This window comes from Triturus cristatus, chromosome 5_2, assembly GCF_964204655.1.
Source record: "Triturus cristatus chromosome 5_2, aTriCri1.1, whole genome shotgun sequence".
In the NCBI taxonomy this organism is placed as follows: domain Eukaryota; kingdom Metazoa; phylum Chordata; class Amphibia; order Caudata; family Salamandridae; genus Triturus; species Triturus cristatus.
Genome location: NC_140588.1, coordinates 103512799 through 103534718, shown reverse-complemented (window position 1 = coordinate 103534718; position 21920 = coordinate 103512799). Strand labels below are relative to the sequence as shown.

Genomic DNA, 21920 nt, shown 5'->3' with positions numbered 1-21920 from the left:
GACATGTTTCAAGGTATCTCCTAAACCTCTTCTTCAGGACAACAAAGGTACCAGCCCTTTGTGTTCCACTCCGTGCAGGACCTATAATAAAGGGAAATATAAATTATGAATGCACACCTATTGTGTGAGCATTGGGAAAAAATATATACATACGGTTGATTCTGAACACGTAGTATCTGTCATGGGGAAGAAAAAGCAAAATGCAAATTAATACATTCTGCCTGCCCACCGCTCTTGTGGGCAGGCAGTAAAAGAAGGTACTTCATAATATGGTGTAAGTGCCCTTGAAAGTAAACTTAATTAGTGCTTAGATCCTGTGTGGGTTAATATACCACACTCGATATCTCTATTGTGAGCAAGCAAGGTTTAAAAGACATAATTAAAAACACTCGTGGTCAAGGACAAAACATGATGCACACAACATGTAACATAAAATCAATTTCTTTTTGAAACGTACTTATTTTATGTCAAAAATACGCCTCATGGTCTGTCTGGGTGGAGGGGCCTGTAGAAACCCTATATTATAAAAGAATACACAAAGGAATGAGATTATAAGGATTTGTTTTAAGCCATTCATCTCTTGTGCCTTCCTCTAACTGGTTTGAAAAAGCAATAAGAAATGCAGTGAAAAAGCGGGAAATAAAGGTTATGTAGATTCCTGTAGGGAGAAAAAAGTCTTACTGTGGTCAGCAACCCTCCGTTATTACGACCTATTCATTCCCAAGGGGGACCGCATCTTAGGGTGTCTGTGCCTCGGTACCGGTAGAAGTAGTCTAAAAAAACAGCCGAGTTATGTCCTTGTGCTGTCAGAGAGTAGAGCGTGTAACCCGTAGTCTCGTTTTGTGGTGAAAACGGTCCACCATATTGTTTGTATTTTTTTAAAAAGGTGGTTGACTTTAGAAAGTCAAAATTACTTATTTTTGTGCAGTAGTCACTCGTATGAATATAGGAGGACGCCAGGTATTTTGTCGAAAGAGGTTGGGGTCGGTATCAAACCCTGGTCTAAGGGACACAGAGAGGCTCATAAATGGCGGCCATATTGGAATGGTCAAAATGGCAATAAACAGAAAAGACAGACTAGGGATGTTTGTCATACAGCCTTCAATTTATTCAAAACACAGGGTAAAAAACTTCAGTGCCTTTATTCTTGATTTTTGTGTAGGTCCCTGATTTTCACTTAACATGCGGTTAAAAACATGCCAGATAGGGTTTCTTCGAAAGGTTGGAGGCAGTATCAAACCCTGATCTAAGGGATAAAATGAATCTCAAAGATAGTAGCCATTATGGAGTAGTCACAAATCAATAGACAGCCTGGGGATGTTTCTCATACTTCCCTTTGGTTAATCAAAAAGACCTAATTTTAAAATAAGCGTCTGTTAAGTAGGTTAGGGATTTCATAAGTAGGTGTCATTTTGCGCAACAGTCCTACGATTGTCCGCGTACTTGGTGAAAGTTATTGTTATTAGATCAGGTTTCAAAAGGATAGTTATTTGGTAGCGACGGTTTAAAATTTCAGATATCGGGATTCATTTATCTAGTGGATTGGCCCCATGGTATATTCTCGTTCAAGCCTCTAATATCTGTACGTAATTTGAAGACCCATCTTTGCTCCTTCTCTAGTAGCATCTGTTCTAAATTATCACAGGGTTTTATGTGTTCCAACACTACCCACCGCATGTCATTTGGGTGTGTTGTTTCTCATTGAAGTGTGCCGTCATTCTGGTACTTGTCTGTGGCATCGGATGCTGCTCCAATGTTCTCAGATTCTTGTGCTCACCTTCCTGGTGGTCATACCCACATAGTGTAGGTCACAGTGGCACGTAATCAGATACATAACTCCTATAGTGTTGCAAGTGGTGAATTTTTGCAAATCCCATGATTTTCCTATATTGAAAGTGACCCTTTTAGTGGTTGTAGTGAGGTGGCACACACTACAGTTCCCACACGGGTGGTGACCTGTTGGCAAATTACTGATTACTTGTTGGCTACTTTTGTCTTGGGGCTTCGGGTTGGTGTGCACCAGTATATCCTTCAAATGTTTGCCCCTCTTATGTGAGAACATTGGTGTTGGTATGTTCAAGGTACCAATGTTTAGAATCTGCCGATGTTTTTTCACCAACTTTGCGACTTTGTCTGATGCTACACTGAAAGTTGTAATACAGATGGGTCTTTTGTCTTTCTCATTCTTCTCTCTTTCATACGTTTCTAGAAGGGCATCCCTATGATTATTTTGTGCTCTTTTCTTTGCCTTTGCAATGATTTTGGAAGGGTATTTCCATTTTTTTAGTTTCTCTGCTAGGTCTTTTGCCTGCTTGTGATAATCCGATGTTTCCGTGCAGTTTCTCCTGAGTCCAAGAAACAGTCCAAAGGGGAGATTTTATTTCAGATGTCGTGGGTGAAAACTGTCGTACAGTAAGATGTAGTTTTTTGCGGTTGGTTTAAAATGTGTGTGGTTTTGAGTGTACCATCTACTGCATAGATGTTAAGGTCAAGGAAGACTAACTCAGACCTGCTCATTGTGTGGGTGAATTTAAGGAAAGGGTCCTGTAGGTTGAGCCACTCCAAGAAGATGTTGGCCTCTGTTTCGTCACCTTCCCATATCACCAAGATGTCATCGATGTATCTCTTCCATTCCAAAATCTTCTGGCGATGTGGGTTTTGGTCTGATAGGATCTTTTGTTCCTCTAAATGATGGACGTACAATCCTGCCACACTCGGCGTGAAAGTACTGCCCATGCTGGTACCGTGTTGTTGTTGGAAAAGGGATTCTTCAAAGCGGAAGTAGTTCTCTGTTAGAGCCCATTTGCAACACATGTGCATATGGCTGGGTTCAAACTGGAATGGCATGGTGAGCAAAAAAACGATGGATTTATGCCCAGATCTCTGTACTGGGGTGAATGTATGACATTGTTCTGCATTCTGTCCATCAACTGTTGTTTTTGAATGTGGTGTATGGTAGGGCCATGCTGACCCATACAGAACGTCCTCTAGAATATCCATAGTTGCTTTGTGTGGTAAGCTTGTATAAAGGCTCTCCACATCTAGGCCAATCAGGATGTTGAATGTAGGATCAAATTGAAGATCTCTCAGTAGGCAGAGTACTGCCTTGGTGTCCTTCAAGTAGGTGTTAGTGTTCTGTATCAGTGGACGCAGGAAGGCGTCTGCAAATTTGGAAAGTGGTACCAGGATGGATCCGATCCCGTAAACAATAGGTCGTCCTGGTGGTTTCTCCACTGACTTATGTATCTTAGGGATTGTGTAGAAGTAGGGTACTGTCGGGTGGGTGTGGATCATAAATTCCCCTTCCTTCTTGGTTACCCAGTCATGGGTGAGTGCTTCTTCTATCATGCTTGTGATTCCGATCCTAATCCGTTCTGTGGGATCCTCTCTGATGCGTCTGTAGTTTCTTTCATCCGACAGGAGTCTGAGGCATTCTTGGCAGTATGCTCCTGTGCTCTGTAAGACAATCCCTCCGCCCTTGTCTGCCGGTTTTATGGTAATGTCCTTATTGTTGGCCAGAATTTTAATGGCTTTGTGTTCCTGTTTCATCTTATTATGGAATGTTCTCATGGTGGTTGGCTCCATTTCTGAATTTCACTTGTTCCTTTATTTTCGAAGAAAACCCGCGATTTTATTTTCCTGATGAATTAATTCAGCTCACAGCCTAGTAGGAATTTGTCTAATGTTGGGGTGGGCACGAAACCCAATCCTTTCTCCAAAACTGCTAGTTGGATTGTGGATAAAGTGGTTCCTGATAAGTTTACAACTAGACTCGGTTGTTGCGGGTGCTCGGTAGAGTCGGTGGGCCCATACTCCTCGTGTGACTCCGTGCTGACTCCAGTGGTTGTGCCCATTGCACCTGATGCCCTCTTTTCGTCTTGCCTCTTTGAGACCCTCTGCCTTGTCCTAAAAAAGGAGCTGGTGAATATTCTGCTTGGGGGGCTGACTCCCAGTAGGAATACGGTTGTGGTTGGTATTGTGGAGGGCCGTAGAAGAAAGGTGGAGCTGGGAAAGGTGGTGGTTGATAAAGGGGCCATTCGTAGCCTTCAGGACGGTGACAGTCACTGGTCCACTTCCGGTACAGAGGTGAACCAGTGCCTGTCACCGTCCTGAGCGGTACAAAAGGTGGTGGTGATGGACGAAGCGCACCCGTGGCAGGAATACACATGGTGAACTCACCGTACTCCGTTTGACAGGCGCTCTGATTGGGATCGCCAGCACCCTGGCGATCTGGCCATAGAAGCGGATTTCTCAGGCAGGCTCCACTTCAAAACACCTTAGGTCTCCGGCATTCCGGATTAGCTTTTCCTGACAACTCGCTACCCTGAGTATTTTTTTTCAGTTATCTTCCGCCGCCATCTCAGGCGGTTTGGAATTATCACCGGCGAAGCGACACCACCCGATAACGACGCTCCTAATACAGCCCTGAAGAAGTCACGGGATACTTCCCAAATGTGACGAAACACGTGTTGGCTGGTTGTGTTCATAAAGATGAAATACTTGAAGAAACTAATGCGTGGACATTTATTATCAGACATTGAGAAAATATATGTGACCTTTTGTGACAATAAGTAATTTACCTAGCTTACGTGTGCCCGGGACTTTGGTTTATTGATTTTTAGAAGTGATTTAATGTTTGAGGACTTAGCTTTGAAAATGAATGATTTGTACTTTCTTCTGGAAGCCATGTGTCTACTCACATTGGATGGAAAAGGGATATTGTCTTCACTTTTCCTTAAATTGTCTCACATATTTTCTTATAACAGTTACATATTTCGAGAGCCATCAGAGAGAAGGTTTTGGCCTTTTCATCTTACTTTTGAACTGAACTTATTCAGCTATTGGGACCTCCATGCAACTATTGTATAATCTCTGACATTACTATATATTGCTGAGAGCCAGTGGAGAGAAGGTTCAAATAAGCCTTTTTAGCAGGAGCACTAATATCATTATTTTTAATATCATGAAATCTTATCTTTTTTTAGTTGATTTGACATTTTCCGATGGAGGAAGGTCAATGTGAAAGAAATCTGAAGGCGGTCAGACCTATCAACTGGAATTGGGTCCTTTTTGGTCAGAAGTGTATATTTTTAAATTATCAGATCCAGAATGGAACCTTTTCAGTGCATGGGTTTTTGGCAATGTTGGAACAAATTGTTGTTGCATATAAACTATGAAAGCACATTAACAGATGTATTGTTCTCATCACCACAGGGCAGATTAAAATCACCAAACAAGGTGGTGGCCTCAAAGATTATGGGTCTGATTCACAAAGGTAATTTTTGAGTAATTTTACACATTTGTGTAAGCGTGCTACTTTTTGGTATTCTCAAACTCCAAATATAGGTTGCTACAAGAAATAAAAATCTATATTAAGTCAAACAAAAGACATGGCCAACCACTGGTTATGTAACACCTGTTCATAGAAAATAAAGTTTTTATTTTTCCTGATTTTACGATGCAGATAATCTGTGAGCCTCCCAATAATAAAATATAGCAACATTTTAGAAATGTGTTTAACTGTGAAAATACATTTTTTTAAATGATGTTAAATTGTAGTGTGCATTCATTTTTATGTTTACTTGAACTGTAGAACAAAATTTAAAAAATATTACAGCACTATTAAATTATTTGTTCATTAAAACATTAATTAATGAAAATATGAAACATTTTCATCTGCATTAATAATTGTGCAGAGTTCATAATCATTTAAATAATTTTGTATAAAATGTATTGTTACATTACTTTTTAAATTCAAAATAGGTTAACACATTTTATCATTAAATCGAAAATATGCACTATTTGTATATGTTTTCTTTAGCATTAATTTATATTCAATTACATTTTTATCTATTTTAAATAATTTATTTTAATTTAACATTATTTCCTATGTGGTTTTATTTTAAGTCCCTCACTCCATTATTTTCTATGGGAGGATGTTGCAATACCCGTGGTATGTAGTGTTGGACTTACCACTGTATTTTTTCTTCAGTAGTCACTTATACTTTTGTTTGTGAATACCGAAAAGTAGTAAACTTACTCAAAAGTGTAAGTGATCTTTGTGAATTAGGCCCTGTATGTCGCGCCCTAATAAATTCCGTGCATTCGCTGCTGACTGTTCTGTTTTTGACATGTTGGGGGGGAGGGGGCAGCGCAATTGGTGGTAGATGTTGTTCAGTCTAAAATTAGAGGCTTTCGGGCAGAAATATCAAAAGATAGTCTTGAAAGGAAAAGTAGCGACAGAGGGAAGATGTCTGCTGCTTAACCTGTTCTTGTGAATAACCGCTACTCCAGCACCATACCACCATATAAGTGCAGCAGACACCTCAGCGAGGAGCCAGTGGTCTTGTAGAGGTTCAGTGGGAACTTGAAGGAGGTTTGTTCCTTCTTCCTCGGTGGAGTGAATGAATGAAGAGGTCTTTTGTTCATGATGGTGGAATGGGGAAGTTGCCTTGAGTTTGGAGATGACAATTAGGTTTTCAAAACTTTTGACGAGTTAAGGGTCATGGTCTAACATCATGGCTGAGAAGACCCTCTAAGCTAGAGGCTCCGATTGTGGCCCTTCATATTCTTACCTTGTCCCGTTCCTGTATGAGAAAGTTACACAGTGACGGGTTTCCTCAGAAATAGTGTTGTATAAGAAACCATTGTGTTTTAGGCTGTAGCTAGGGATAAAATAAAATACCAGTGAGGCCTACTTGAAGGTGACATCCTGGCATATGAAACAAGGCTTGTGCTGCACCGGAATGTGACATGTCGTACTTAGCAGACTGGTTGCGCCTGATGCAGAGTTCCTCACCCCTGGTGTTGCTGAACCATGAGAAGGAGCCGCTTTGAAGGAACCAGTGCCTCGCCCACCATCAGTGGCTGGAGATAGCATCACCAGCTGCTGAGCCTGGAGAATGGGTGGTGCGGTGTCCCTCCCTGCTTGTACGTGGGAGCCTGTGCCATACCTGGTGATCTGGCAGTGTCTGCTACAGAGCTCACAGGCCCCCGGTGTTGCCGAGTCCTGAGGATGTGAATTGTATGTGACCGGGGCCTGCTGCCCCTCATGGTCGGGTCCCGCTTTGTGGCTTGTGCTGAGGCCAGCACCCATTGAGCTGGGAGGAGCCACATCAGAGGAGCCACATCGGAGGAGCTGACGCCTCGCCCATCATTGCAGGCCGGAGATAACTGTGCCCACTGCTGAGACTGGAGGGTGGCGCTGCATGCCTCCTAGCGAGGTTGTGGGGCCACCCAAGGAATGAACGCTTCTAAGAGAAGGTCTGGAGACCAATCCAAATGGTGGTTCTCCTGCCTCACTGAGAGTACTGGCCTCCATGCCTCGCTTCTTTGAGGTATAGCGCGGACGGGGGAAACTGGCCCTTTAAAGGTGTGGATCTTCTGCTGCCATTTGCCATAAGCTCGGCATAAATATTGGGGTCTTTGGGGGCACTACCCAGCTCAGGATTCAGGACATGTGCACACTGACTGAATGTGGGCACCCGGAGCATACCCTAAGATTGTGCAGATTTTTTAACACACCTGCAGGAGACAAGATTGGTGAATAGCACAGGTGACACACTCCCCTGTAGCATTCGGGGGTCCCAGCCTGTTGTGTTGCAGTGCCCGGCTGTGAAAACCCCCAGGATTCTGGACTGGCATACTGAAGTCTAGCTCAGGGTTGCCGTTTTGATTGATTCTGGTGAGCAATTGGAAGAATGGACCAGATGGGGTTTGGCTATACTTTTATGGATTCACAATGGGGATTTGGGGTCTGCCCTGTTCAATATGAAACTCTAGCTCCCATCTGACTAGCTTTTCCTTAGGTGCTAAGAGCTCTACCACCCCTCCGGCTGTCATGTTTATGGATAGGCCCTTGGGGAACCCAGCAGACTAAACTAAATCAGTTTGTGATGATCTCACAAAGTGAGGGACTGATGGAGGAAAGGAGGGACTTCAAAACCAATCACCGGGTACTGAGCCCACAGCAGCCGAGATATTTTTTGCCACCTAAAACTCCAGAAAGACTCTTGAAAACAAGATAGATACAAAGTCAATATAATTCAACTTATTATGTGCAGATCTCCGTAAAGTCAATGATCGATCCGTAGCTACAAAAAATAGAGTTGCAGATCGAAAAGCTGATGTTTCGACACTGGAAACAAGCTAGGGCTATCCGCAGCCCTCACATGGCGTATGCGGAGGGAAGGGGTCGCCAAAATGACCCATACTTTCAGGGATTCCTGGAGGGGATCGAATCTGTGAGTCCACCGCTCTTTCTGGAAAACTTGATCCTCTTAGACTGGAGGGAGTGTCCTCCTGTTTTACTATAGAGCAGGCCCATACGGGATTGGGCCCCATTCTTCCGCTTAGTGCTTTCCAAAGGGCAATCATTGCTAAAGTCCTCCGTTACAGAGATAGAGACCTTATCCTCCAGTATGTCTGGAGAATTGGAGGCATAAACTTTGAGGACAAGACAATTGGAGTCTTCCCTGCTTGCAGGCAAAAAGTCCCAAAACTCAGAAAGTCCTTTGAAAACCCAAAACAAAATCTATGGGCCATGAATATTAAATATATGTTACTCTTTCCAGTGAAATTGCATCTCACAAATGAGGGCCGCTCTCAATTGGTTCATTTCTCCTGAGGAGGTTTGGAACTGGTTGGAAATGTCTGACAGACCATGTGGGGAGCCCTCGTTGAGCTGGTTCCTGGGGCTTCTGGGGATAGCACTGCCTGTTTGAACGGTGCGATGTGGACTGCACAGAATACTGGCTCTCCAAGACAAGATTTGAGAGTGGTAGTCAGAGAGTATATATTCAATATTCAAATGTGTGTTTATATTTAAGGCATACATGTAACTAAAAGAACACAAATAATTCTAAAAAGGGATACCTATAGAGAGGATTATAGCAACAGATGTGTTAGATTTCTATCTATGCATGTGTTGTCCCTTGTTCTTAATATTACCTAAATAATCAGTTGGTGGAAAACTCGTATTTATAATTTTTTTAATTTGTTAAAATATATGATTGTACTGTATTACCCAAAATAGAAAGACAATCAAAAAGTAGCACAAGTTACATTAATGAGCAAAATACTTTGAAATGCAAAATCACACTAGGTGTGTGGAGCCCAAAAGCACACCCACTGCAGTGTATGGGCGATTAACTTCACCAGAATGCGAATTATACTTTCTTCAGGCAGGGGCGGAATGGCACAAACCCAAAGGAGGAATTGCTGCCAACAGGAGACTGAAAGCCCCTGTCTGTGAATGCTTGTAGTTATAATGACATGAGCTCCTGTACACGTGTAAAGGTGTCACTAGGCAGACCTAAAACCACAGCACTTGATGAATAGATTTAATCTGGTGTCTGCTTGGGTGGCACTTCTGCATACACTTAAGCAAACCCAGCCAACATTTGATATTTTAAAAATAACATTTTTGAAAGAGTCTATAGCATCACTCGCCTGGCTCCTTTTATCAATTTACTCTTCCGGTATTAACCTATTTAATTATAACTACTCTTCTAAGAGTCCTACACTGTCTTTGGTCGTCAATATGAATCCTGTACTAATCCCAGAGTGGCTAGCATGTGGAGTTGCTGGTCAAATCTTGACTACAAAATATGTGGCATCTTTTCAAATTGGAAGTATTTCATCTGGAGTCTTAACTGCTGATGGCAGTCAATATCCCCGGGTGAAATACCATATAAAAACATGAAAGAACCAGTTCTGAAACACCCATTCCGGCATGTTATTCCACAAAATCTTGCACTATGAGACCCCTGGTTCTGCGGCCTCTTCCAGAGCCACGGGATGGGAAGAGCCCTCAAAACCACTTCTGATCTTATCTAATAACTTCAAGCTAGAGGATAAAGCGACGTACGAGTTAGCACTAAAGAACTATCACACTAAGGTGTTTCTAGCAAAAAAGGCCTTTTTGGGAAGGAAGATCGATGAGACCGGTAATAAAACTAAGGAGATCTTTAAAATTGTAAAATAATTTCTTAGACCTCATGTTATCTCAACAGACTGTTAACTGTCAGCTCAGAGGTGCAAGGAACTGGATTTATTTTTTCTATGAGAAGATCACTGCTTTTCAGGCTGATCTCCTTAAAAATGTACAATGCTTCAATCTAATTTGATTTTACAGAAACTCCTATCTCTTCAATGGGAAGCCCCACGTTGGCCAGTTTGGGCCCTATATCCATAGAGATGTCTTTGTCGGCTATCAAGAGCCTGAAATTGGGCTCCCCATCTGACCCATGCTCTGTAGATACACTGTCTAAGGCTGCTTAGGTCATCAATCCTATAGTAAATAAAATACTAAATACCTCACTAACATCTGGCAAGGTCCCAGCACACTGGAAAAGGGCAAATGTTCAATCTCCCTGTTAAAGAAACCCACAGCTGACCCGATACAGCCAGTAAGTTACATACCTATCTTCCGCCTCCCCGCTTTTTCCAAAATACTGAAAACATCAGTTAATAGACAATTGTCTCAATCCTTGAGGAGAACAATTTTTTATACTCTAGTCAATCAGGCTTGCGGCCACACTTCACTACAGAAACAGCACTCCTGGAAGTAGTGGAATATGTTAGAGGCACTCTTGACAAGGCTTCCCTGACTATGCTCAATCTATCCGCGGCCTTTGATACTGTTCCTCATCAAAGGCTGCTCGACCGTTTTCAGGCAATGGGGATTAGGAACATTGCTCTTTAAATGGCTTTCCTCTTTTTTGGATAACAGATACCAAGAAATCTGGAGGCCTCCTTTCTCGTCTGAAGCTCAGACACTGACGGTGCGTGTTCCTCAGGGATCAGCGTTGAGTCCTACTCTATTTATTGTATATCTTGCGCCTCTGGCAGCACTGACAGAATTGATGGGCGCAAAAGTAATCTTATATGCATATGACACACAACTTCTCTTCTCCTGTGGAGAGGGAGAGGAGCTAGATGGTGAGTCCATCACAAACTGCATCTCCAAGGTGTTTCAGTGGTTGGCTTTGCACCAACTAAAATGCAACCCGAACAAGACCGAGATCATGCTCTTTTTACAATTCAAGGCCATGGTTTTAATGTATAAAGCCTAGTATGGTTCAGGGCATACACAAGGAGATGATGGACGGAGTGCCGAAACTTTTAAGACACTCACCCGCAGTCACAGATCTGGGTTGAATCCATCATCGTTCTTTAGCTCACTTCGCCACCCCAGTTCAGACACAGCTATTTGCAAATCAGTCTTGACCCTGTGCCTCATAGGAACAGTCTAGCCCAAACTGCTAAGCCATGTCTTCCCTGGACCGGAAACAAGCATCCTGGGACCGGTTTCGGGCTAACAGCCCTCATCAGCCAGGCTAGCTTGAATCAGGGGACAAAGTGAGCAAGGAACCCACGTCTGGGCATACCCTGCCAACTTAGGGCGAACAAAGCAAACACAAGGAGATGATGGATGGAGTGCCGAAACTTTTCAGACACTCACCCCCAGTCACAGATCTGGGTTGAATCCATCATCGTTCTTTAGCTCACTTCGTCACCCCTGGCCTGGCAGTTCGAGCTAGACTGTTCCCATTGGGCACAGGGTCAAGACTGATTTGCATATGGCTGGGTTCAAACTGGAATGGCATGGTGAGTAAAAAAACGATGGATTTATGCCCAGCTCTCTGTACTGGGGTGAATTTATGACATTGTTCTGCATCCTGTCCATCAATTGTTCTTTTTGCATTAGTATGGTTCAGGAGCAGGATATCTAAGCGAGAGGATTCAGGACTACATCCCCGCTCGCACCTTGTACTCCTCTTCGGCACATCTGGCAAAAGTCCCTTCTATCTGCCGGCTTAAAACTGGCGGCAGATCCTTTTCTTATCTGGGGCCGTTCAACTGGAACAAGCTCCCGAGGGATCTGCACCTAATATGTGACCTCCCCGTCTTCAAAAAGAAACTGAAAACCTGGCTTTTCGCACAATTTGTATAGGTTCATAAGCTAGGGCCGTACATCTCTAGCACCGGGACAATCTAGTGAGTCGCTCTGCGCTGTATACATTTTCATAACGTAATAGAACATCCATAACATTGGTCTCTTCTTGACAGATTCCTTCTCTGAGGACCTTGATTGTGAATTCGGCCAGTTGAGCACCCTTAGTCTCCCTTTGCCCCTCCAAAAATCCTCCACCAGGTAATCCTATTGATTAAAGTCTGGAACTTTTTCCAGGGACATAAATGTGGAGATGTTTATCCCTTAACCCTTTGATGAAAGGCTCCTCAAACAAACTCTGCTGGGCTTCTGGGCCTTCTACAGAATTGGGTATACCCCCCAGCTTTGGGTCCACTTTAAACAGGAGGGATCCATGGCTTTCTGTGGAGATCACACAATTTGCATTACCCATAGCCCTGTGGCCCCATCTGGGAGTGTTGTTGGGGAAATTAGCCCACCAGACTCCTTTGCCTCCTTCGCTATATCGAAGACCTTAATTAACAGGCAAAAGATGTCCAGCAGCTGGTTTGGACAAGCACATCAGAATCCGTCAATGCTCTTCTTCAGGACTTTGATAAATGTTGCCAAACAAATGCCTAGCTAGCCGTTGATATCAAGTGTTACAACCACCTTGCCATCCAGTTTCGGTCAGGGGCATTCTGACTTAAAGCATCCTCTGAATGCCTTGTCAGGGCCCTTCCTCAGAGGGTTGATTACATACTGGGCCACTTTTTCTGCAGGGATCCATTCAGATTAACAAGGATGAAATATATCCTCCAGGCTTTGCATACCTCAGGGATTATTAATATTCTGCTGGTCGCATGGTCATCTGGCTTGTTGCATTTATGGTCAGAGCTAGGTCTCCATGGTCTGCGAGCAGTGAAACGTCTGTAAGCAATCAGCAGGAAAAGTCAGAAGAGTATGGGGAATTTGTGCATGCTCTTTGCCAATGTCATAAAAGCCTTCCTCAGCCTATCGAAAGATGCCACATGCCTAGTGAACATCTTCTTCTTCCTTTTGACTTTAACCTTGGTAGAAATATTGCCCTAAGCATTACGGGATTCAGAGGTTTCCTGTATGGGAACACGTTTTCCCTCAACAGGAAGTGTTTCAGAGTGGCCTGGCCCATCTGCAGTAACTGCAATAGGCTCTAGCGCAGTGTTCACCACCTTTTGAATTCAGGAATCTGAGAAGTTCTCATTCCAAGAGATGTACTCCTGCTTCAAAGACTCCTGTATTACCCTAAATGCTGTACATTAGGCTAATCGCAGCATTATCCAAGTGCTTACAAGTGTTACCCGGGGCCTACTTGACTGCACCTGAGGAGCTGGAACCACTAACTAGCGTGATACACATTTATGCTATATGTATATAAGTAATACTCTAATCCTGCCCCAGGAGTGGTGTGCAGGAGGGGAGAGGGGCACTCACACCCTGCAATATTTCGGATTCTTAACCCCTGTGTTGTGCCTTTTTAAACAAAATAGAATCTCACTATGGAAATTTACATACACCCTCCCCCCCCCATCCCCCCCACCCAGGGCATAGTACTCCGTGCCTAGACAGGATTTTCCATCCATCCACATCACTCCTAATACTGTCCGATTGGCTCCACTGAAGCCTAAAGTGGAAGAACCTCTGTAGTGCGCCTGGAGAGAAGCCCTTTGGACGGTATAGCAGCACAGGAGCTCTCTGGCTTCCCATGGCAGCCAGTGGCCATTCTGCACCACATGCGATGCATGGATCCGACTGCTCGCTACCCTGTGGGGGAAACAATATCAGTGTGCCACAGTGCCTCTGTAATAATCGAGCCAATCTAGAAGGACCAAAAAAAGACACCAGAAGTGAGCATCCACGCCACAAGAGGAGAGGAGTTCTTATCTTCTGCTGGAGCAAAGAAGGAAGAGGGAGATGTTACAGAAAGATTAATGGACTATGATTGGCTGTTCGTTAAATTACCATGGGAAGTGGATTGCTCTCGTTCTTTACATTAGCTGCTGAGGGAGAATAAAGTGGGATTAAAGTGCATAATCCCCAGGCTGACTCACAATAGTGCAGGTTCAATACAAGGTATAAAGCTGACTTCTCATTTTGCAAACCATTACCTGTCAAATATCCACCAGCTTGGCACAGGTTCATAATCTAAAAAATGTTAACTCGAAGTAAACAACATCATTGAGGCAGATAGGTTTGGCCTGCATGATCTCTCAGATGATTTCAGCACCACATACTCTAAGGGAAATGTACCATATGTCATGCCATCTCAGTATTCGCCACTCCCTCGTGGCTTGCCTCTCTCCTTCCCTTGTTCACTAAAAACTGCCATGGTTGCTCAACTTCAAAAGCATTCCCACCCTTTACCCTCTTACATTTAAATGATATCTGGGATTCTGCCTTTCTGCCCCTTTCATACACGCCAACGTTTTAGAGGAGGGAAGTGGAAGATTTAGAAAAAAAAAATCAGGCGAACGAATTTCCGCCCATTTACTTCTACTGAAGGAGAGGCAATTTCAGACGGGAGACACCCTAAATAAAGCTATTTTTTGCTTTAAAAATCGGGAGTTTCACGCTTGAATAGGGACTATTGGCATGCATGCCCTTTGCCCTTCTGTTTATTAGAGCAGTCCCTGTGCTTGGGGGTTCCGTATTGCCGTTACCAATCAGGATAGAGGTTTGCCTCTTCCGGATATCCTGTACTCATGTGCTGGAGGTAGGGAAGTTCTCTGTGGCAAGTGTATGACCCACCTTCCGCTGCTTTCCTGCAGCCTTGAAGATAAGAGCAGCGGCGGTGCCTCCACGAGAACGGAGGAGCGTTGCCCCTCCTCTGCGAGTGCAGGAAACTTAAAAAATAAAATTAAAAAAATTAATTACTATTTTATTTTTCATGCTGACAGCAGCCGAATCTGAGGGCGGGGTCAACAGCAGGGAGGAACAGTGCAGTTCACTTTAAAGTGCGCGTGTCACTTTGGTCGGCAATCGCCAGCCTGACATGCACACTTTAAACACTGCAACCCAAGAAGTGCCTGAAGGAGCGTCGAACCAGCGCGCACCAGCCAATCCTGGTGCTTCTCTCAGTGCTGCCTGAGCAGCATGAGAACAGTGTCTGGATTGGTAGAGGGGAGTTGGCTGAGGCTCTGCGAGGCTGTGCTCGAGCCACCGACTGCTGAGATGAAGAGGAGCACAGTTCATGAGGTAGTGAATAAATAAATCTTTATATTTTAAGTTGATTCAACTCACTGACAGGCACTGTGAGACAATCTCAGTGCCTTCAGCCTCAACTTCAGAGTTCTCAATCGTGACCCGTTATAAACACTGTTTAAAATCGACCATGATTGATCGCTTTGGTGTTGAGTCTAATGACACTGCTTTTATGTTTTTTAATCAGTGCCTGTCAGTGGGTTAAATATTCACCCCAACAACTTTATTCCCCGCTGGCAGCCACTGGATAAGGGATCGGCAGATCTGATATGCCACCAATTAACGTGGTCTGTGAAGGCTCTGGGCAGGTGGCGGGCGAGTTTCTGCTTTTCCATCACGTGACTGCACTTCATGCCAATACACAAGAAAGGGGAGTGAACCCCTCCATCAGTGGCTTTGGGCTTGCCTTATTGTGCAACAGGGGCTTCGTTGAGACGAGGGCATGTAAATTTGACTTCCATATGTTTACCAATAAATCTTCTTGAATGGTCTTTGCAACTCCCCTATGAAGCCGTTTATGGAATGTTCTTGTCAAAATGTGTTTTTTATAAATGATTTCCAGCCTAATCCATGTTCCTTGACTCTACGCCTTTTAGAGTAAATAATAATAAAAACGAATATAGTGCTTGGGTGACTCAAACACATGGCTGTAAATGCCATTGTTTACATAGCTAGCTGTAAAGAATGACTATGGTAATTACAACATTATTGGTTGAAAGTTTGAGCTCGTTATCGTTTAAGAATGCTTTACATTTTTGGACATTTGGTCTCAGAGCTAGAACGACAACGTCTCTTCAGAAAACATTCATCATCACATGAGGTCTCAAAGGTATTCAGCGTTTTTCATGGCTCAGCTGTTACCTCCATCCAGCAGCTGACTCGGCTTCTTTCTTGTCATTTTAAGTAAATCATTTTGCATCTAATGTTATCCTGATTCCACAACAGTTTTTATTTCTTTACCCTTGAGAAATGTTCTGAGAAACAGCGGACATTTTATCAGTTGCAGTTCATTCTCTCATCATCCTTCCTCGATTACTCTTGAACTTTTGGAAAGCTGCCTAAAACCAAAGTCAAAGTGTGTTTTAGTGTCAGGTTATATGTATGTCTGATGCAGGGTTTGTTAATTGACCAACTCTGTTTTTTTACAGCATTTCTTCTTTCTGGTTAAAGATTATGGCAGCTGGTTAGACATTGGAACAAGGTACAGTGCATCATCTGTCGTCAGGACTTGCTTATTAAAGATGTTATCAAACTTGTTAGATATGTGCACGAGTACCTTTGACATTGTTGCAAACATCAGAGGTCGGTACAAAAGGTACATCTGATTTGAAGAATGTTCTGTTCAGCAGAGGCCTTTCTTTTTATCAAGAGAGAGAGAGAGTGAGAGATAGATAGATAGATAGATAGATAGATAGATAGATAGATAGATAGATAGATAGATAGATAGATAGATAGATAGATAGATAGATAGACAGACAGACAGATAGATAGACAGATAGATAGACAGATCGATAGATAGAGCTTTAGATATATATATATATATACAAGATATAGATATATATAGATATATATGTATATATCTGTGTGTGTGTGTGTGTGTGTCTGTGTATTGTGCATGTGTGTGTGTATTGTGCACACCCATTTGTTTTTTGTTGTTTACTATTTATAACACAAACAGTGCCAATACATCATACGGTCATGTCGTTGGCTCTATTTAGTAATTACAGTGCACAACGTTTCGATCCCCTCACATGGTACACTATTACAAATCTGCTTACAGAAATACATAACGTAGTCTAGTCCAGCATGATGTGTTCTCTTGCTATAAATCGAGCAATATCATTCAGCAAAATGTGTTCAATTATACTAGTCTACATCTGTCAAAGTGAGGTCAGGAGAGGTCTCTCCGCAGAGTTCCTCTAGGCCAGTCTTGTCCTTCTGTACATGGCCAGAAGGGTTCCCATCTTTTGTGGGTCCGCTTTCTGTCTGTAAGTATGGGCTGGGTACAGTCGCTGATGTCAGATATGTCCTGAGTGGTCCCCAAATGTCCTTGGGTCTAGAAGTTGGAGGATGTAGCATAGCGTATGCCTCTGATTGATCATTGCATGTAGACAAATCCTTCAGCCAATCCTCTCTTATAGGTGCAGCATGTCTGAACCGATGTATGGCAACTCTGCGCTTGGCTAGTGACAGCATATGCACCATAAAACGTTGAACACCATGTGGAATACATCTAACATAGCCTAGTAGTGCCACATCTGGCAACACCTCCACTCTACATCCATCCATAGTGGATCGCATGGTGACTACTCACGAATTGTGGTCTTTTTGGACTTGAATGGGTGCCCAAGGTGCTACCCTCATAGTGGTGAAAGGCTACTTCCTTTTCCAGGAGTTAAGCAGCATGAGCGTGGTGATCGCAGTATACCTTGTGTCATTGGAGTGAGGACTGCAGGCTTACTTATTTGAAGTTCCACTGCTTAACTCACCCTTGGCCTACATTGGTTTTGTGTGTAGGTTGTGTCTACTATATACATGTACTGGGTGTATGTGTTCCTGTGAATGGTACAGTACACAGTAGATGTAGTGCTTTGTGGTGCATGTGCTGGGTGTATGTGTGCCTGTAAATGGTACAATGGTTGAAGATTCTGGGATTTCATTTTGGGAGACGTACGACTGTATGGAGGAACAAGAAGAGAGGAGGTCGAGGAAACCCCGAGACAGATTTGTGGACTGCTGCATTCCTGTAAACTAGTTGGGACACACTGGAGGAAGGGAGAGCCGGGCCCTTCAGTACACTTCAAAGGGGGCTCTTTGATTCAGCGAGAGGGGGCCCACCTGCCCTTCCGTTGTGTCATAAGTATTACTTTCATACCACAGATACATTTTTAGCATACATGGAGGCGGGAATCTCTAAATCCAGTAGTCAGTCTATGCTCAAGAGGCAGAGGCAAGGCCATTTGCCAACCTGATGGACTGACAAACCACCCACAAAAACGTAAATGACCCCCATAAACAATTTGGTGTTTTGACCGACGTACCTCTCACCTCAGTTCTACCTAGTCCCTCTGATTAAAGAGTTTGTTGCATATGGTGGGTGCTGCTTGCCCTTCTCAGCTCCGCTCAAGGTGACGCACAGGCAACAGTCCAATGGATGGGGGTTGGCAGTGTCATGTTCCTAGTGAACAGGTTAGCCAGTGTGGAATGCACTGGGCCACTTTTTACTTCATCTTTAGGTTTGAAGGCTGTTAAATTTATGTGATTTTCTTTAGCGTAATTTAATGACATTTTGGCAAAATTAATCATAATTACGAGAAATGCAAAAGACTCAATTTGCGCTATATTTTAGCACAAAATAAATCGTTGCATCAGTTTAGGGAATGAAGACACATTTAAACTAAGCATTGCAAACAACAGTCGCTCACGTTCTGTAGCTCTTGTGAATTGGCAGTACATTTTTACTACAAATGCCACATAATCACACAAAGTGGTGTAATGGCAGAATTTCACGGAACAAGGTTAACATGAATTTCTGAAATTACGTGAATTAAGCCACTCAATTTAAATTTTGCCCAGGCCCACTTTAGATCTGACTTATTATTCGTTATTCTCCCTTGTGTTTTCACCGCAATCCAACCATCCTCTTGCGTAAGAACAGTTGACCCGCCCAGTTTAGAAACCTGGTCACCCACTGTCAAATGTGGTAATGTCATAATTATGGCAATGTCCTCATTCTATGTCTACTTTATGGCTCAAGTTCATGCCATACTCGCTTTCAATGTGAAAAGCTTCCTGCCCTGACTTCCACGCCTCTCTCAACCGTTTCCCTAATTTCACCCTCAAGTACTTCTTGTCCATTCTGTTTTGACTTTTCACTCATTCTTGCTCCGTGTGCCCACTTAGTGCATCTGCGCTGCACCCACCCTTCATTCATACATGCACCCTACCAGACGCACCCCACAAATGCGGTTTCTTTCTTTCCTTACCAGGTGCCCATTTATTTAGCCTTTTTATTGCTGCTTCTGTCTTATAAATATGGTGTTAATATAATATATGACGCGCTCGGGATTCCAACGATACATCATAATCAATAAATTGTGCTGACACAAATATTCTTGCCTCAGGGAATTAGACATTGCAGTGCAGACGAAGAATTGTATGAGGATAGCATTTCTCATGTCACACAACATCAATATTTGTCAAATCTATGCTCCACGCCTGCATGCGGAGAACATCTCTCACTGTATAAGTAATGTCAAGCTAAAATATTTAGACACATGATTTCCATGTTTTATACATGCAAATGTGAAATTATACTGGTGTGCCCAGTCCCAGTGATCTGTGTAACATATCATCCAATTCACCACTGTTACGGGAGCTGGGAAGTACATGTTACATATCGTATGTTTAATCACTCGATGGGTTATGCACAATGTCCTCCTCATGATGAAGTTGTTGACGTGTTCTATGTGGTACCGCAGAAGTAATAGTGTTTGCTCTCTCTCGTTGCAGCATCAGCCACTACATCATAGTAATGTCAATGACCATGTTCCTGATGCTGTTGAGTGGACTGGCCCAAGTGCTGACGTCAAAGAAGGTCAGACTTTGGAGTAAACAGAAACACCATCGCACATGACCTCACTGGAGATTCTACGCGTACAACACCACGCCACAACACTTTTGTACATCACACGCCAAAACACTTTTTTTTCAGAAATGATGTATGTCGCAGTATTTTTCGTGCCTCGCCACGCTGTCTAGTTTCGATGCCAAGCCAGTACCATGGGAAGCAGGTGTTTTCGGATGGACTTTCTAGAATATTCTGTGAAGCTCGCGCTTCCCGTGCCTCTGTAAATTCGTTCGGAAGTCGGGTGGAACAGGACTCAGAGTGCATTCACTTTCTTTGTATTTGGTTTTATTTTTAAGGGCACGACATCGGAAGCCACCACGGAAAAAACTCCACGAGCATTCATTATCTCCGTTGTTTGTATTTTGTTACTGCGACTCATCTCTTGAATGCGTTTTTTAATTTACAAGAGTCGACTGCTGGCTTTCTTCCTTATTCCGATGTAGCCCTTTACTGATAAGCGTCTGATTAGCGGGGCATTGTGTTCCGCCAGTGTGTCCCTACCTCATATGCACTCAGCACATTGTGTATAAATGAAATACTTGAAAAAGTGTACACTCCTGGCAACGAATGGAGTCTTTCTTCTCAGAAGGAGGCTGAAAAATGTAAAGTTTAATTTATGTAAGCAGAAAAAGAGAAGCGGAATACTGGCGTTTTCACGTTTTCAGGTACTTTAATTTCCACTAGCCTGGATGCTTGTACTATTTTACCCGTCTTAGCTTCTTTCTAGAAGATGTTAAATAGGGTTGCTCTGCTGAGAGCACATATAGGTTTTCTCACTGCAGCATAAACTGCAAGGATCACTCAAACAGGAGAATAAACTCATTGACAAATCAAAATTTGGTATTTGTGCATTGCATGCGCGCACCGCCACAAAGGAACATGTGCAGACAGAGCTAAACAGGTACAGGCTTTCGTACACACTCAGACTGACAGACATAGTCATTCGTGCACACTCCTTCTCATAGGCAACAAACGTCTAGGTACTCCTGTACCCAGGCGGTGCTGAACTCTAGGTCCCTTATAGCTTCTGATTTGCAAGTGTTTGAGTCAATAATTACCCAAATAAAGGGTAAGATATTTTATGTACATTTTATTTGGTAGCTAGTCGCTTATATGAGGTGTTTTCTATTCAATGTTTCACGTGCTGGTGTGTAGTGGTCCTAGCCTAGTATGGAGGACCACACGATGACTAGGAGCCATATTATTATTCCATGCCTCTGTCTACTTTTTCTCCCCTTTTTAGGTCCTACGAGATGGAACACTTCTATCCTACTTGAGCAATCCAGTGGTTTTGTATATGTAGTATGTCTGTTCTCTTTTTTTCTCATTATATGTAATGAACACTACGCAGAGAGGGTCCAGTCCTGAAGAAAGCCTGATGCACTTTCCTTCTAGACCAACTATAAGGGCCAAAACACGTTGGCCTTTTCATTGGGGCAAAATATTCCCCTTTATTTTAAACCCGACACACTGGGAACAAGAATAAAAGTTTACAACTACCAATAGGTAGTTTTAGTTCATACAGCCATATCGCCTCTGTTTTGATCAAATAACACCCAATCCGGTAACCTCATTAGGGCACCCATTATTTAACACCTCAGGAGCTCTCTCTTGTTTCTCAGTGTTGTAGCCCACATTGCGGCCCAATGCGAGGAGGAGCTCCGTGATGAAGCATGCCACCCTTTAGGTGGGTGAGGGTTTTCATCCTGTTATCTTTAAGAACCTTTAAGCAAACTAGCCTAATAGGAAATGGAGAGGCATTCAGAGATTCATATATGTTCCCATGGGTATACTTTTTGTGCTTCGATTATATGTTTGGGAGAGTGTGCTCATGGGTTTCTCCTCCCCCATCTTATCCTGTGTATTAGGTCCCATGCACTATGTGACACCTTCATCCAGTCCTGGTTTTATGCCCAAAGCATTTTGCATACAGGGATTTTTGAACCATTACTTCTAATAGGAAAAGAAAAATTGCAAGTCGTACATATGAACAAAGTAGGCTTGTAAAGCAAACTGCAAGACTGGTATTATTATTCTGAGCTACTACAGTGAAGTGATTTCTACTGCTCCCCCTGTTACAGCAAATGCCTGACTCCCACGCTTTCTGTTGAGGGACTTGTTTTCTGAAAGGGTCTG

The 21920-nt window shown here is 43.2% G+C and overlaps 1 protein-coding gene across 3 annotated transcripts in view; it reads left to right on the top strand.

Annotated features, from left to right (window-relative positions):
* The window catches only part of PIGN (phosphatidylinositol glycan anchor biosynthesis class N), an 862819-nt gene extending 842199 nt beyond the window's left edge, over positions 1–20620 (top strand). For all 3 annotated transcript variants that reach the window (XM_085606885.1, XM_085606886.1, XM_085606884.1), the window contains 2 exons: positions 16303–16355; positions 19667–20620. In XM_085606885.1, coding sequence (XP_085463011.1) covers positions 16303–16355; positions 19667–19790 — 177 coding nt within the window. In that variant the 3' untranslated portion in view covers positions 19791–20620. The remainder of the gene's footprint in view (positions 1–16302; positions 16356–19666) is intronic.
* Positions 20621–21920: the final 1300 nt, after the last annotated feature.